This window comes from Podarcis liolepis, assembly GCF_965112155.1.
Source record: "Podarcis liolepis genome assembly, chromosome: 18".
Classification (NCBI taxonomy): domain Eukaryota; kingdom Metazoa; phylum Chordata; class Lepidosauria; order Squamata; family Lacertidae; genus Podarcis; species Podarcis liolepis.
In genome coordinates, this window is record NC_139572.1 from 4,236,235 (window position 1) to 4,252,758 (window position 16,524).

Sequence of the window (16,524 nt, forward strand, 5' to 3'; positions counted from 1 at the left end):
AGCACCGGTCTTGAAAGACCTATATTGGCTCCCAGTACGTTTCCAAGCACAATTCAAAGTGTTGGTGCTGACCTTTAAAGCCCTAAATGGCCCAGTATACCTGAAGGAGCATCTCCACCCCCATCGTTCTATCCGGACACTAAACAACCAACTTTGGAAATTACTGCTTTAGTGGGACACCGGTTTCAGAAAAAAGGCCTTTTTACCAGCAAAAACGCCACCCTTCTGTGATGACCCCTAAGTATTGTTGTTTAGTCGTTTAGTCGTGTCCGCCTCTTCGTGACCCCCTGGACCAGAGCACACCAGGCACTCCTGTCTTCCACTGCCTCCCACAGTTTGGTCAAACTCATGCTGGTAGCTTCGAGAACACTGTCCCACCATCTCGTCCTCCGTCGTCCCCTTCTCCTTGTGCCCTCCATCTTTCCCAACATCAGGGGCTTTTCCAGGGAGTCTTCTCATGATGTGGCCAAAGTCTTGGAGCCTCAGCTTCAGGATCTGTCCTTCCAGTGAGCACTCAGGGCTGATTTCCTTAAGAATGAGGAGGTTTGATCTTCTTGCAGTCCATGGGACTCTCAAGAGTCTCCTCCAGCACCAGAATTCAAAAGCATCCATTCTTCAGCCATCAGCCTTCTTTATAGTCCAGCTCTCACTTCCATACATCACTACTGGGGAAACCATGGCTTTAACTATACAGACCTTTGTCGGCAAGGAGATGTCTCTGCTTTTTAAGATGCTGTCTAGGTTTGTCATCGCTTTTCTCCCAAGAAGCAGGTGTCTCTGAATTTCATGACTGCCATCACCATCTGCAGTGATCATGGAGCCCAAGAAATTAAAATCTCTCACTGCCTCCATTTCTTCCCCTTCTGTTTGCCAGGAGGTGATGGGACCAGTGGCCATGATCTTCGTTTTTTGATGTTGAGCTTCAGACCATATTTTGCGCTCTCCTCTTTCACCCTCATTTGCCAGTCAGGGGATCTGAGCATGTCTGTCAACGTTTCCCTTTTTTTTAAAGGGAAATTCCCTTATTCCAAATAGGATTCCTCGCAAGAAAAGGGAAAAGTTGACAGCTATGGTTCTGAGTGCTTTCAGAAAATGGAACTGGCGGAAATGACTGGCAGAATCCGAGACCAGGGAGAAGAGTTTGTGGAAGAAGATTGGAAAAAATTTAAAGACTATCTACAGAAATACTGTAAAATTAATGAATGTTAGAAAAATGTTGGAATGAAGTTATATGGCTTTAGTAGAAATGTTATAAGGAATTAAGTATAAATAGATTAATAGAGTACTAAAGGGAAAAATAAGGCTAGAATCTGTTAAGACAATTATAGGATAGAAAACAGAAGAAGGTGGAAAGGACTTGCTGAAACAATTAATAGAAGTGGAATACGAAAAGGGAGGTGTGAGGAGGTCATGGAAATAAGTGAATGAAAATGGGATAATGAAATTGTTTGATTTATTTTATTGTTTTTGTTTTGTTTTGTTAGTTGAATGTATTGTATTGCATTGCCTTTTTAGTGTTTAAGTTTTTGGAAAAATAATAAATATTATTTAAAAAACAACAACAGAAAATAGCACCTGGTGCTTTGAAGGCCCGAAGTTCAGCTGTCTATTGGGGCTTCAAAGCACCAGCGCTGTGCGAGACCCAGCGGATCGCTTATTCCAACGTGTCTAATCTGTCATTCCTGGAATATTGGGTGACTCTCCTTTTATCTCTTCCTTTCCAGGCAGTTCCAGGGTCACACGGACGGCGCCAGTTGCATCGACATCTCGAACGACGGCACCAAGCTTTGGACGGGAGGCCTCGACAACACCGTGCGGTGCTGGGACCTCCGAGAAGGGCGCCAGCTTCAACAGCACGACTTCACCTCACAGGCATGGGGAGGGGGGCAAAGGAGGGGGCAGAAGGGGGAGGAGACTCACCTGGTTGAAGTGGGCATGGCCTCTGGGCAGCCAATGATAGACGCAGCCTCCCAGAACCCTCTTGAAAAAGACATCTGTGTTAGTGTCTATCACTTTCTTGTGGCGGTGAGTTCCATATGTTAACGAGTCCTTGTGTGAACAAGGACTTCCCTGAATCTCTTACGAATTTCTAGATTTATGAACAAGTGAGAAAAAGCTTTCTTCTATTGGCACTGGCATAACTTTATACATATCCCATCATTTATTTATTTTTTTAAAAGCCTCTTTTTCTTGTTTTCAAAATAAAAATAACCCAATACTTTTTGGCATGAGGAGGTGCTAATTCTGCCGTGTTTTCTTTAGCTTAAAAACAAGAATTCAGAAATGTGAGGCGCAGAGAGGGGCGCTACAGTCTCCCCCCCCCCCAAAAAAAAAATCCGTCCCCAAACTCCTGGCAATCTTCTTTCCATCCACTCGCCCTCTGGTTTCTCGGAGATTTCAGCAGGTTATTCCCTGTCAATAATAATGAGGATTAGAAACTTGGGCGCATGTGTGAGAGAAATCACTGTGTCCCGGGCAACCGAAATAATGACACCATATCGCCTCCATCCGCATTGCAACTAGAAATGAGTACTAGAAACTTGGTGGGGGCTGAAATTAAGGCAGAGGCTTGCGAAACCCACGGGACTGTGGCCACCGATCGGCCACAACCCTGGCGCATGCCCTGCTCTCAGTTCTCTTCCCTCTGGCCCCATCAGTGCTCACTGAAGGCCCGATTGGGTGGGAGGTAGGGAGCTGACCAGTAGATGGCGCTAAAGCCAATGGCAGGCAGAGCCACTTCCTGACAGGTTGAAGTGAGAAGGCAGGCTGGAAGTACCGTATTTTTCGCTCTATAGGACGCACTTTTTCCCCTCCAAAAATGAAGGGGGGAAGTGTGTGCATCCTATGGAGCGAAGGCAGGCTTCCCGCCAGGCTCCACAGGCTTGCGGATAGCAGCCTGCTGTCCCCGAAGCCAAAACAGCGAGACGGGGCGCTGCGCAGCCCTCCGTCTCGCTGTTCCAGCTTCGGGATGGCTGTGCAAAGCTGCGCTCCAAAGACTTCAGGGATCTTTGAGGCTGGCGGTGGGGGAAAACAGTCACTGTTCCCCGGCCTGCTCTTGAACGCACCTTGTTTTTGAGGGGGAGAACAAGCAAAAAAAATTTTTTTTTCCTATTCTCCCCCTCCTATGGTCCGGTGCGTCCAATAGAGCGAAAAATACGGTAGGTTTTGTACTGCTCCATTCGCCCTAATGGCTCAGCCGCCACTGTCTCCCATCTATCCCCCCCACTCTTGCCCTTCCAGATATTTTCCCTGGGTTACTGCCCCACAGGGGAGTGGTTGGCGGTCGGGATGGAAAGTAGCCACGTCGAAATCCTTCACGTCTCGAAGCCCGAAAAGTACCAACTCCACCTCCACGAGAGCTGCGTTCTCTCTCTCAAGTTCGCCTCCTGCGGTAAGCCTGGGGTTTCTGCTAAAATTATTATTATTGCTGATTTATGTACTGCCCTTCATCACAGGATCTTGGTGCGGTTCAGGGAATAAAATTACACAAGAGACATATTTTGTACTATCAGCAGCTCAAATTGCCAAGTGCAGCTTTTAAATCGGGGGAGGAGGTAAAGAGTAGACAGACCAACGCGTGCTTCTACAGGATAGGGCCCCTTCCAGCCATAGCTGTCAACCGTCCCTTATTTGGCGGGACAGTCCCTTATCCCAGCGCCATGTCCCGCTGCTGTCCCTTATTGATGATGTCCCTTCAATTTCCCGGGTTTCAAAGGAAGCAGCTCCTCTCCCTCCCTCCCTGCCGGCCAGGGAGGAGGGAGGCTCCAACTGTGTTGCTTGGCTGCGTTGCTCACCCAATAAGGAGTCTAAGAACAACTGGGGGGTGGAGCTTGCATGCCTTGTGCCGATCAAATCGGCCGCGTTGCCTGGGGACTCGCCTTTGCTCAGCGCTTCCCAGCGGAGAGGTGACGGTGGTTTTCCTTGCTGCATCCCCTTTGCCGGGTTGCTGCGCTGTGGGAACCACCGCTTGAGGCTTCGTTGGGCTGCTGGCTGGGCTTTCTGCCTTTGGCTTGGAGGGGCTCAGAAGTTGAACATAGCTGTGCTTGGAAAATCCCTTGTTTTGGCTGCTGATCCCTTATTTTCGAGGCTGCTGGTCCCTTATTTTCAAATCTGTAAGTTGACAGCTATGGTCAGGTGAGATTATTCTCTTTATTGAGAGGCGGCAAACAGCCTGTTTCTCCCCCCTTTACAGGAAAATGGTTCGTAAGCACCGGGAAGGACAACTTATTGAACGCCTGGAGGACACCCTACGGGGCCAGCATATTCCAGGTAAGAGAGAGCCAGGGTCAGGCCGCTGATGGGTGAGAGAGGAGACCTATGCAGAGTGGCTGTGGACCAACAATTCATTTATCCGTAAGAATTGGTGGTAATTCGTCTAGCATCCGAACGCACATCCCTTTCTCCGATCAAATAAGTGACCTCCTGCTCTCGTGAAAACCAAACCTGGCCTCCTTTCAACACCAGCAGCCAGACTGGTGACTGGGAGCAGCCGCCGAGACCATATAACACCGGTCTTGAAAGACCTACACTGGCTCCCAGTACGTTTCCGAGCACAATTCAAAGTGTTGGTGCTGACCTTGAAAGCCCTAAACGGCCTCGGGTCCAGTATCCCTGAAGGAGCGTCTCCACCCCCATCGTTCTTCCCGGACATTGAGGTCCAGCTCTGAGGGCCTTCTGGCGGTTCCCTCACTGCGAGAAGCCAAGTTACAGGGAACCAGGCAGAGGGCCTTCTCGTTGGTGGCACCCGCCCCGTGGAACGCCCTCCCGTCAGATGTCAAAGAGAACAATAACTACCAAACTTGTAGAAGACGTCTGAAGGCAGCCCTGTTTAAGGAAGCTTTTAATGTTTGATGTATTACAGTATTTTAATATTTTTTTTGGAAGCCGCCCAGAGTGGCTGGGGAAGCCCAGCCAGATAGACGGGGTATAAATAATAAATTATTATTATTATTATTATTATTATTATTATTAACCCTTTCTCTTCCCCTCCCTTTTTTTAAAAAAACCCCACACTTTCAGTCCAAGGAATCTTCGTCGGTCCTCAGCTGCGACGTTTCCACTGACGACCAGTTCATTGTCACCGGTTCCGGAGACAAGAAGGCATCCGTCTACGAAGTGATGTATTGAGGACAAGCCGGCCTCCTCGCTGAAAGAGAGAGGGGCGGATAAGCCCCACAGTGTCTCCCCACCCCCCCAGCCAAAGAATACACTTAAGCTTAGCCTGGAGAGCAAAGTTGGACCTCCTTTCTCCTGCTAAGCACGTTCCTTTCGTGGATGAGGGTTTCTGTTTGTGCCTGCGTTTGGGAAAGGGGAAAGAGGATTTCAGAAATAGGACTCTGCTGCTGCTTTTAATTCTCCTCAATCTGATTTTTTTATTTTTATTTTTTTCCGGTGGGGTCAAGAGGGAGTAGGGTTGCCTCTTTCCCCCGCAACCCTCTCTCTCCTTAATTGTGTGTTCAAATCTTAAACAACTCGGAACTGTTTCTTGTGTGTTTTGATCCTTTTTTTTTTTAGAATCTTTAAAATAAAAATAAAAACGGGATGGGTTGTTTTGTGGCACAACTCGGCCTCTGTTCCTTTTGTTTGGGAGATTTTCTCTCTGCCTGTCTATCGTCTCTTTCTTACTTGTCCTCCTCCTCTCTCTCTGTCTTTCTTTTCTCTTTTCTGTCTCCTTCCTTCCTTCCTTCCTTCCTTCCTTCCTTCCTTCCTTGGGGAGCTTCCAGGGAGAGTAGGACAGGTCTGAGGGTAGTTTTCCAAACGACGGGTTGCGACTTACCTTTAATATCAGAATTCTCTGCGCTGTCAAGAAATGCCATCTTCCCATGCAAGCAAGAGAACATACCGTATTTTTTTGCTCTAGAAGACTCACTTTTTCCCTCCTAAAAAGTAAGGGGAAATGTGTGTGCGTCTTATGGAGTGAATGCAGGCTGCGCAGCTATCACAGAAGCCAGAACAGCAGAGGGATTGCTGCTTTCACTGCGCAGCGATCCCTCTTGCTGTTCTGGCTTCTGAGATTCAGAATATTTTTTTTCTTGTTTCCCTCCTCCAAAAACTAGGTGCGTCTTGTGGTCTGATGCATCTTATAGAGCGAAAAATACGGTATATTGTGGTTCAAGGTTCTTTTCCAGACGGGCAGACATTCAAGGAACGTGGCTGGGGCGTTTGGCCTGGGGAACAGCCCCCAAGGGCCAGACAAGAGAGATTTGCGGCCCTCTGGCCCTCTACTTCCCCCCCACCCCTACGGATGAGTGCTTCTAGCACCCTGTGGACATGGATTTTACTGCATTCCCCTTCAAGGCGAGATTGCCCAAATCGGTCGACGCACCTTGTGGACTCGGCTCTCGTGGTCTGTGCCAGAGAGCATGTGGAAGGTAAGGTAAAGGGACCCCTGACCATTAGGTCCAGTTGTGGCCGACTGTGGGGTCGCAGCGCTCATCTCGCTTTATTGGCCGAGGGAGCCGGCATACAGCTTCCGGGTCATGTGGCCAGCAGGACTAAGCCGCTTCTGGCGAACCAAAGCAGCGCACGGAAACACCGTTTACCTTCCTGCCGGAGCGGTACCTATTTATCTACTTGCACTTTGACGTGCTTTCGAACTGCTAGGTTGGCAGGAGCTGGGACCGAGCAACGGGAGCTCACCCCGTCATTGCAGGGATTCGAACTGCTGACCTTCTGATCGGCAAGTCCTAGGCTCTGTGGTTTAACCCACAGCGCCACCCACGTCCCTTGTGGTCCCAGCTCTCGTGGTCTGTGCCAGAGAACACGTGGAAGGACTCGGATTCAAATCTCCAACATCTCCACGTAGGGAAGGGAAAGGCGTCCGGTCGAAACCCCGAAGGGCCTTCTGACAGTTGACAAAGGGCTTGCCCACGCCAGAGTTCACTGTGCCCGCAGCCATTTCTGCCCCTGTATAATTTCCACAAATTTGCATAGCGTTACTCTTAAACACCACCAATCTCATAGAATCCTAGAGTTGGAAGAGACCACAAGGGCCATCGAGTCCAACCCCCTGCCAAGCAGGAAACACCATCAGAGCACTCCTGACATATGGTTGTCAAGCCTCTGCTTAAAGACCTCCAAAGGAGGAGACTCCACCACACTCCCAGGCAGCAAATTCCACTGTCCAACAGCTCTTACTGTCAGGAAGTGCTTCCTAATGTTTAGGTGGAATCTTCTTTCTTGCAGTTTGGATCCATTGCTCCGTGTCCGCTTCTCTGGAGCAGCAGAAAACAACCTTTCTCCCTCCTCTATGTGATCTCGATGCTTCGCTTTGTAAATTCAGGCTTACACAATACAGTGGACGATTGGGTTGCGAACGTGATCCGTGCGGGATGCACATTTGCAACCCACAGCGGCACATCTACGTACGTGCAGGTTGCAATTCAGCGCTTCTGCGCATGTGCAAAGCACAATTTAGTGCTTCTGCGCATGCACGACCGCCGAAACCTGGAAGTAACCTGTTCCAGTACTTCCGGGTTTTGGCAGTCCGTAACCCCCCAAAAAACGCAATCTGAACATCTAACCTGAGGTATGACTACGGGGACAACCCAATAAATTTGGGGGGAAATGGGGCTCCAAACCACTCCACACTGGGTTGCAGATTATTCAGTGCGATGCTTCTCTTTGTAGACCTGCTACTACCCCAACACTTGAATGTTTCTTTTTTTGCCTGGGCTCATAACTGCCCAGTGCAGAATGGAGGCATATATTTTCCCTCCCTCCCACCCCCTTTTCACCCCTCGGATTTTCCCAAACCCAGAAAACTGCACAAAGCAAACCACATTTTTTTAAAAAAAAAAAAAATCTGCACCGGATATATCGGGTAAGAATCTGCATGGCAGCGGGGTTCGTCTAGATGACTCTTGGGGTCCCAACTGTACAATTTTGTAGGAATTGTGTGCTGAGATTTTACAATTGCTCCTGTTTCTTTTCTAGCCTATTAGTAAGGGGGGGGAAGCTTTTATATAGAGATTGAGAAGGAGGGGGAGATCCCTCAGGTGTGCACAAAACCAGAAAATTCCATTGATAGTTAATTGTCATCATTGAATAAACAAATTGGATGGCGGAGACAAACTCAAAAAACCTCATTATCTGCCTATATAAATGGAAATGTAATGATGTCGTCACACTGCAATTCGACAGCAGACTGAGGAATGGTCGGCTGGCCCAGGTGAGCTGTTCAATGCCTGTTCCCCCCTCCTTACCTACAGCAAGTTTTTATGGGGGGGGGGGAGAGAAGGCCCTTTACTTGTGTTTTTCCCCATTTTATATTGAACAGCCAGCCCTCCCCCCATCCAAAAGATCCCTGGGACGTGTACTTTGCTCAGGGTGCTGCGATTCTCGAAGGGCTTAGTCAATCCTTTCTCGCAGGGGATTCTGAGAACCGTAGCGCAGCAACCCTGGTGAAGTTTGAAGGAACTGGGTGGGGTTTGGGGAGAAGGGCGCCACAAGCCAAACAGGACCCCTCACTCTGCCTTTTCCATCTCTCCCCTTCCGGCCTGACGAAGGCAGCCTTTCCTAGACTGCAAAACTTCCCCGTCTCTCTGCCATAGCTGTCAACTTACAGATTTGAAAATAAGGGACCAGCAGCCTCGAAAATAAGGGACCAGCAACCTTGAAAATAAGGGATTTTCCAAGCAAAGGTATGTTCAACTTCTGAGCCCCTCCGAGCCAAAGGCAGAAAGCCCAGCCAGCAGCCAAACGAAGCCTCAAGTGGTGGTTCCCACAGCGCAGCAACCCGGCAAAGGGGATGCAGCAAGGAAAACCACCGTCACCTCTCCGCTGGGAAGCGCTGAGCAAAGGCGAGTCCCCAGGCAACACAGCCGATCTGATCGGCACAAGGCATGCAAGCTCCACCCCCCAGTCGTTCTTAGACTCCTTATTGGGTGAGCAACGCAGCCAAGCAACACAGTTGGAGCCTCCCTCCTCCCTGGCCGGCGGAGAGGGAGGGAGGGAGGGAGAGGAGCTGCTTCCTTTGAAACCTGGGAAATTTAAGGGACATCATCAATAAGGGACAGCAGCGGGACACATAGCTGGGATAAGGGACTTTCCCGCCAAATAAGGGACGGTTGACAGCTATGCTCTTTGCGACTTTTGAGCCAGTCCTTCCAGTTAATGAACGGTGGCTGCTGCTTCTACGGCCAATCGTGTTGGGGATTGATTTAGCAGCGTGCAAGGGGTGGAGCTGGATGAGCTCTGAGGGTGACCCCCCCCGACACTGATAATCCGTTCTGTGATTGCTTCTCCCCCTTACCCACCCCACGCGGACCCACAGATCCAGCCGCCGTTTTCCAACACGTTTAATTAGGGGGGGATTTAAGACGGCCGATTTCTTTAGCACGCACCAGAGGGGAAAGTCGGCGGTGCTTTCAAACGTCCGTGTGGTCAGAAGGGGCTGGCAGGAGACGTAGAGAAGGGCAGCGGTTGGTCTCTCTTGCTTGTCAATTGAAGTGTGGGGAAGGGGAAAATCTCCTTTGTTCATGGGGGGGGTGGTGGCAGGGAGACCCCTCTAGGTGAGCAAAACTGCTTGGGGACCCCGTGATTCCAGCGCAGCTTCCTGAGAACGTTCGCCGCTGCTTTCAGTTTAAAAAAGGGAGGTTCCTAGCCCTCATGAGGCGGCAAGCGACGTCAAAAGGGAAGATCGCCGGATAGGATTTCCTGGCCAAGTCTCCGTCCATCAAGTTCATGGCTGTTGGAGGGAGGTGGGGGAGGGAGTCCCCAAAAACACAAAATAAGAAGATTACAAGGACAGCCAAGCCCCCTTCCTTCCTTCCTTCCTTCCTTCCTTCCTTCCTTCCTTCTCAGTACACCAGTTCATAAACGGTGGCCTTCTTGTCTCCTGATCCCGTCACGATGAATTTGTCGTTGGCCGAGATATCGCAGCTCAGAACCGAAGACGACTCTTTGGACTGCCGAAGGAAAGGAAAGGGAGAATTCTTAATTTCAAGGTTCGGAAACGCGAGCGGCCTGCCTCGATTGGGACGTTTTTGACCCGGCGTTGCGTTTCCAACAGGGGACAGCCTTGTGCCTCCTACAGACAGACCTTACCAGCGCCGGATTTACGTATAAGCTACACAGTGGTACCTCGGGTTAAGAACTTAATTTGTTCCGGAGGTCCGTTCTTAACCTGAAACTGTTCTTAACCTGAAGCACCACTTTAGCTAATGGGGCCTCCTGCTGCTGTTGCTGCGCCGCCGGAGCACGATTTCTGTTCTCATCCTGAAGCAAAGTTCTTAACCCGAGGTAATATTTCTAGGTTAGCGGAGTCTGTAACCTGAAGCGTATGTAACCCGAGGTACCACTGTATAAGCTAAACAAGCTATAGCTTAAAGCCTCACTCTATTGGGGGGTCCCCAAAAAAATTAAACGGGGAAAAAACCACTGGATGTACATTTCCAAAATATAAGATAAAAGACAAATAAAATAAAACCTACAGACAGCAACAGTGTTTTGTGTTGTGTAGGCTCCTATGATATAAGTTATGGGCCTCATCTGCTCCCTAAATTATCACTGATTTGCTCGTTTCTATATATAGGGTGCCTACATTCTGCATGGACTGGTAGCACGGCAACATGGGCAAATGGCTTGAGATACGTATTAGGTCCATCAATTACCATATACAGTGGTACCTTGGGTTACATACGCTTCAGGTTACAGACTCTGCTAACCCAGAAATAGTGCTTCGGGTTAAGAACTTTGCTTCAGGATGAGAACAGAAATTGTGTTCCGGCGGTGCGGCGGCAGCAGGAGGCCCCATTAGCTAAAGTGGTGCTTCAGGTTAAGAACAGTTTCAGGTTAAGAACGGACCTCCGGAACGAATTAAGTACTTAACCTGAGGTACCACTGTATTCAACAAAAAAAAAACCAGCGACAATTTGTTGTTGACAAAGGACAGCTGGAGATACAAAGGGCCTCATTACCTTCAGTAGCTGAGGGCCTCATCAGACCTAAATCTGGCCCTGGACATAGGTCAAACAAACTTGTAGAAACTCAGACTTTTTTAAAAAAAAGAGCATGGAAAACTTCCTTCTGCGTGTGAGCAAACCGCTCAAGGATGTGGTTGGTGGGGTTGAGAGGGAGCGCCCCCCCCCCCCCGTGTTAAGGGACCCTCTGCGAGGTCCTGGGTTCGAATCCCACCTTGAGCATCGAAGCTCCCTTGAGGCCGCCTCTCGGACTAGCCTACCCCAAAGGCTTGTTATGAGGATAAAACAAGAGAAGGGAGTTGGGGTATAAATGTAATATAGAAATCAGGATCTCCCCACACCATAGCTATCAACTTACAGATTTGAAAATAAGGGACCAGCAGCCTCAAAAATAAGGGACCAGCAGCCAAAATAAGGGATTTTCCGAACACAGGTACGTTCAACTTCTGAGCCCCTCCAAGCCAAAGGCAGAAAGCCCAGCCAGCAGCCAAACGAAGCCTCAAGCGGTGGTTCCCACAGCGCAGCAACCCGGCAAAGGGGATGCAGCAAGGAAAACCACCGTCACCTCTCCGCTGGGAAGCGCTGAGCAAAGGCGAGTCCCCAGGCAACGCGGCCGATTTGATGGGCACAAGGCATGCAAGCTCCACCCCCCCAGTCGTTCTTAGACTCCTTATTGGGTGAGCAACGCAGCCAAGCAACGCAGCTGGAGCCTCCCTCCTCCCTGGCAGGCAGGGAGGGAGGGAGAGGAGCTGCTTCCTTTGAAACCTGGGAAATTTAAGGGTCAATAAGGGACAGCAGCAGGACACGACGCTGGGATAAGGGACTTTCCCACCAAATAAGGGGCGGTTGACAGCTATACCCCCACACCCTGAACCCCATGGATAGCTCAAGCCCCCACTATACCTGGAATATGCTTGCACCGTAAGGCGTTCGCCAGGCATTGAGGAGATTATCTTTCCCTGTGCTGATAAACCATTTTCCTGTAGGGAGAGAGAAAAAGGGAGACATTGGCGTGTTCGCAGCGCATAAGGGGTCTTCCTTCCTCTTAAAAAGGAAGCTAACCCTGAAACTTTGCTGCTGGGATTTGCAGGTAGACTGCTCCTGGGCTGGGGAGCTCTACTTTCTTGAAGAGGAAACGGTTGGTCAACAAACCGACCCCGGATGGCAGATGAAGATGATGGATTTTTCGGCCGACCTAACCAGAAGAGTCCGCGACCAGGAGGAGGAGGAGGAGGAGTATCAGGAAGAATGGATGAAATTTAAAGACTGTTTAGCTAACTATGTTAAGATAACTTAATTGGGAAAACTTGCAAATAATAGATAGGGCTTAAGATTCAAATATGTAAGGATAAGATTTAAGAGGTTTAAATTAGAAAGAATGAAAGATGTTAAGCGATCAAGTTAATTTTTTGAGAAAATCAATTTTGGGAAACGGTTAAAATGATATATAACCAAATTCAACCAAGGGGATTTGAGGAAGTCACTTAATAATGTTACCAAGATTTAAACAGAATGTATGTATGTTTGTCTGTTTGTTTTGAATTTTTGGAAATCAATAAAAAAATTGGAGGGGGGAAACCGACCCTGGAAGCCTCCTGCCAGTCCCCGGCGGCTGGGATTTGCAGGTAGACTGCTCCTGAGCTAGGAGGCTCTACTTTGCTATCCTTGCCCATAGAGTTTATCCCTCCTCAAGAAAAAGGGCAAGATATTCAGGCCAAGGTGGTGGCGTTGCTGCAGAGAGTACCGCCAATTTCAGGCTTCCTCAGCCTCGGCCCTCCAGATGTTTTTGCCCTACAATTCCCATGATCCCTAGCTAACAGGACCAGTGGTCAGGCATGCTGGGAATTGTAGTCTCAAAACATCTGGAGGGCCGAGGTTGAAGAAGCCTGCCCAAGAGGGTCTTTTCACAGCAATAAAACTGCTGGCGCACTTGCAAAGCTAAGCAGGGTCTGCTATGGTTTCAAAACTGGATGGGGGACGAGAGTCATGCATTGCAGGGGGTTGGACTAGATGACCCTTGGAGCCCTTCTGACACTTCAGAGTCTTTGACTGTATGATCTGTGGCACCACATTTTCTTTGGGGGGCACATGGCGGCGGTGGGCATGTCCAGAGGCCCAAATGGGCGTAGCAATGGCTCTCGCCTTTGGGCGATTTAAGAAAATTTAAAGCGCCCCCCCCCCGAAACCTGGGAATTGTATTTTTCCCCCCAAATTTTTTTTATTCATTTTATAACACAACCAAACAACCCAAACAGAAACAAACAAACAAACAACACAAATTCTTGTCTTATCCTTATTTTTTCTAAACATTGTTAGGTGGGCTTCCCCAAGTCCCCCCTATTTGATTTTCATTTTACCTCATCTTTAGTAAAGGTAAAGGGACCCCTGACCATTAGGTCCAGTCGTGGCCGACTCTGGGGTTGCGGCGCTCATCTCGCTTTATTGGCCGAGGGAGCCGGTGTGCAGCTTCTGGGTCATGTGGCCAGCAGGACTAAGCCGCTTCTGGCGAACAAGAGCAGCGCACGGAAACGCTGTTTACCTTCCCGCCGGAGTAGTACCTATTTATCTACTTGCACTTTGACGTGCTTTCGAACTGCTGGGTTGGCAGGAGCAGGGACTGAGGAACGGGAGCTCACCCCGTCATTGCGGGGATTCGAACCGCCGACCTTCTGATCAGCAAGTCCTAGACTCTGTGGTTTAACCCACAGCGCCACCCGCATCCCTACCTCATCTTTAGCAGTTTGCATATAAAGAACCCTGGGAATTGTAGCTGACTCCTCACGGCGCTACAATTCCCAGCGGCGGCAAAAAAGCTCCCGTTTTCCTGCTCGGAAAAGGACGGTGGAAATGGCAGAAATTGGAGGGGGTGTTTCCCGACTCCCCGAAACCCCGGACCGCCACAGCGGCGGGCTTAAGCTGAGCTGGAAGCCTTAGGGCAGGGAGACAGCTCACACACCTACCACAGGACGCAAACTTGAGCGACAGAACGCAGCTCTCATGCAGGTGGAGCTGGTACTTCTCCGACTTGGTGACGTGAAGAATTTCGACGTGGCTGCTCTCCATCCCAACCGCCAGCCACTCGCCCGTGGGGCAGTAGCCCAGGGAGAAAATCTGCAGGTGAGAGTGGTCAGAGTCAGGTCAATGCACGCAAAGAAAATAATGTATAAAAAGGTAAAGGGACCCCTGACCGTTAGGTCCATTCGCAGCCGACTCTGGGGTTGTGGCGCTCATCTCGCTTTACTGGCCGAGGGAGCCGGCGTACAGCTTCCGGGTCATGTGGCCAGCAGGACTAAGCCGCTTCTGGCGAACCAGAGCAGCGCACGGAAACGCCGTTTACCTTCCTGCCAGAGCGGTACCTATTTATCTACTTGCACTTTGACGTGCTTTTGAACTGCTAGGTTGGCAGGAGCAGGGACCGAGCAACAGGAGCTCACCCCGTCATTGCGGGGATTCGAACCGCTAACCTTCTGATCGGCAAGTCCTAGGCTCTCTGGTTTAACCCACAGCGCCACCCGCATCAGCTGTAAATGTTGACAATAGGACACGTGAGGGGATGGAGGGAAGCCTCGAGATTCAGAGAAATCTCTATATATGGATATGCATTCGGGTTGTTATACATTTATTTATTTGCAAAATCAAATTAAAATGATTTTAAGAAGAAGAAGGATGGGATACCGGCTTGATAATCGAACAAAAATATATATAACAAATGAAATATAAAAATAATAAAAGGTTTTTAAAAAAGCAGCCACCTCAAGCAATGTTCACTGCGGATCTTTGCGGCGCTGAGTCCCTGAATCCCATATTGCACACCCCGAATCGCCTGCCCCAGTCATTTCAGTCGGCTGAGCTCCCCACGCCCCGCCACCGAAAAGCGGAAGGTTGTGTTTCTGATCTAGTTTAGATTCCTGCATTGCAGGGGGCTGGACAAAATTGACCCCGGGGGTCCCTTCCAACTTCCAACACAGAATCAGGTACAGTGCTCCTTTGACTGGAGGCTTTATTGCAGGCGAGGGAAACCATTCTCGACAGCCTCGTTGAGCGCTGCGAGCCAGGAAAGAAACATTTTCCATTGAACCACTTCCGGAATGTGCCAAGCAAAGGGGTGGTTTTAAACAAGTGCGTTGTGCATGTTGCACACCCAGCTGACTCCCCGCCCTCCCTTCCAAGGCTGACCTGAGAGCTGAAGTCATGCTGCTGTAGCTGGCGCCCTTCCCGTAGGTCCCAGCACCGCACAGTGTTGTCCAGGCCCCCAGTCCAAAGCTTGGTGCCGTAATTGGAGATGTCGATGCAACTGGCGCCGTCCGTGTGGCCTTGGAACTGCCTGGAAAGGAAGGGAGAAGGGAGTCACCCTATATCCCGGGAATGACAGATTAGACACATTGGAATAAGCGGTCCGCTGGGTCTCGCACAGCGCTGGGGCTTTGAAGGCACAATAGATAGCTGAACTCTGGGCCGTCAAAGCACCAGGTGCTATTTTCTGAAAGAACTCGGAACCCCAGACTGGCAAATGAAGCAGTTCTGACTTATGGGTCTCCCCTGCATCACAGAAGAATGGGTTGGGTCTTGCACACCCTTGGAAGCCCCAATAGACAGCTGAACTTTGGGCCTTCAAAGCACAGTGTGCTATTTTCTGAAAGGAAAGGAAAGGAAGGGAGAAGGAAGGAAGGCCATTGTCAGAGATCTCCAGGGGTTGCCTGCGGATTTGACTTGATGATTCTAACATTTTTATATTGCAAACTGCTTTGAGGATTTCCCCACCCACCCACCCTACAACCAAGAGGCACATAGGTGCCAACTCCTCTGAAACGACATATAAATTTCGTGAAATAAACAGATACAGTGGTACCTTGCTTCTCAAACACCTTGATACTCAAACATCTTGGAAGCCAAGCACTGCAAACCCGGAAGGAAGTGTTCTAGTTTGCAAACTTTTTTCAGAAGTCGAACGTGGTCCGTTTTGAGTGTTACGCTTCCGATTTGAGTGTTACGCTGAGGTCTGCCTGTTTTTGCCATTTATTTTGCGGTTTTGCGGCTCTTTTGTTTTTGTGACTGTGTGGAACCCAGTTCAGCTACTGATGGACTGACTGTGTGACTGCAGTACGTTGTTTATTGCTTTCATTCTATGGATCAGTGGTCTCGTTCGATAGTAAAATTCACATTAAATTGCTGTTTTTAAAAGTCTGGAACGGATTGATCCGTTCTGCATTACTTCCGATGGGAAAGCGTGCCTTGGTTTTGGAACGCTTTGGTTTTGGAACGGACTTTCGGAACGGATTAAGTCTGACAACCAAGGTACCACTGTAGAATAATGATTGCAGGGTTTCTCCAGGTGAAATAAACAGATACAGTGGTACCTTGCTTCTCAAACACCTTGATACTCAAACATCTTGGAAGCCAAGCACTGCAAACCCGGAAGGAAGTGTTCTAGTTTGCAAACTTTTTTCAGAAGTCGAACGTGGTCCGTTTTGAGTGTTACGCTTCCGATTTGAGCGTTACGCTGAGGTCTGCCTGTTTTTGCCATTTATTTTGCGGTTTTGCGGCTCTTTTGTTTTTGTGACTGTGTGGAACCCAGTTCAGCTACTGATGGACTGACTGTGTG

General features: G+C 49.4%; 2 protein-coding genes across 8 annotated transcripts in view; one reads left to right on the top strand and one right to left on the bottom strand.

The window, feature by feature from the left end:
* LOC310697284 (transducin-like enhancer protein 1) overlaps positions 1-5,562 on the top strand; it is a 50,590-nt gene extending 45,028 nt beyond the window's left edge. For all 3 annotated transcript variants that reach the window (XM_083483752.1, XM_083483751.1, XM_083483753.1), the window contains 4 exons: positions 1,725-1,872; positions 3,241-3,391; positions 4,193-4,269; positions 5,020-5,562. In XM_083483752.1, coding sequence (XP_083339878.1) covers positions 1,725-1,872; positions 3,241-3,391; positions 4,193-4,269; positions 5,020-5,127 — 484 coding nt within the window. In that variant the 3' untranslated portion in view covers positions 5,128-5,562. The remainder of the gene's footprint in view (positions 1-1,724; positions 1,873-3,240; positions 3,392-4,192; positions 4,270-5,019) is intronic.
* Positions 5,563-9,283: 3,721 nt separating this feature from the next.
* TLE2 (TLE family member 2, transcriptional corepressor) overlaps positions 9,284-16,524 on the bottom strand; it is a 47,562-nt gene continuing 40,321 nt past the window's right edge. For 4 of the 5 annotated variants that reach the window (XM_083483773.1, XM_083483774.1, XM_083483772.1 and 1 more), the window contains 4 exons: positions 15,099-15,246; positions 13,883-14,033; positions 11,826-11,902; positions 9,284-9,908 (listed from right to left, as the gene is read on the bottom strand). In XM_083483773.1, coding sequence (XP_083339899.1) covers positions 9,801-9,908; positions 11,826-11,902; positions 13,883-14,033; positions 15,099-15,246 — 484 coding nt within the window. In that variant the 3' untranslated portion in view covers positions 9,284-9,800. Of the gene's footprint in view, positions 9,909-11,825; positions 11,903-13,878; positions 14,034-15,098; positions 15,247-16,524 lie in introns of all 5 variants that reach the window. The other variant, XM_083483775.1, reaches the window with a different exon arrangement.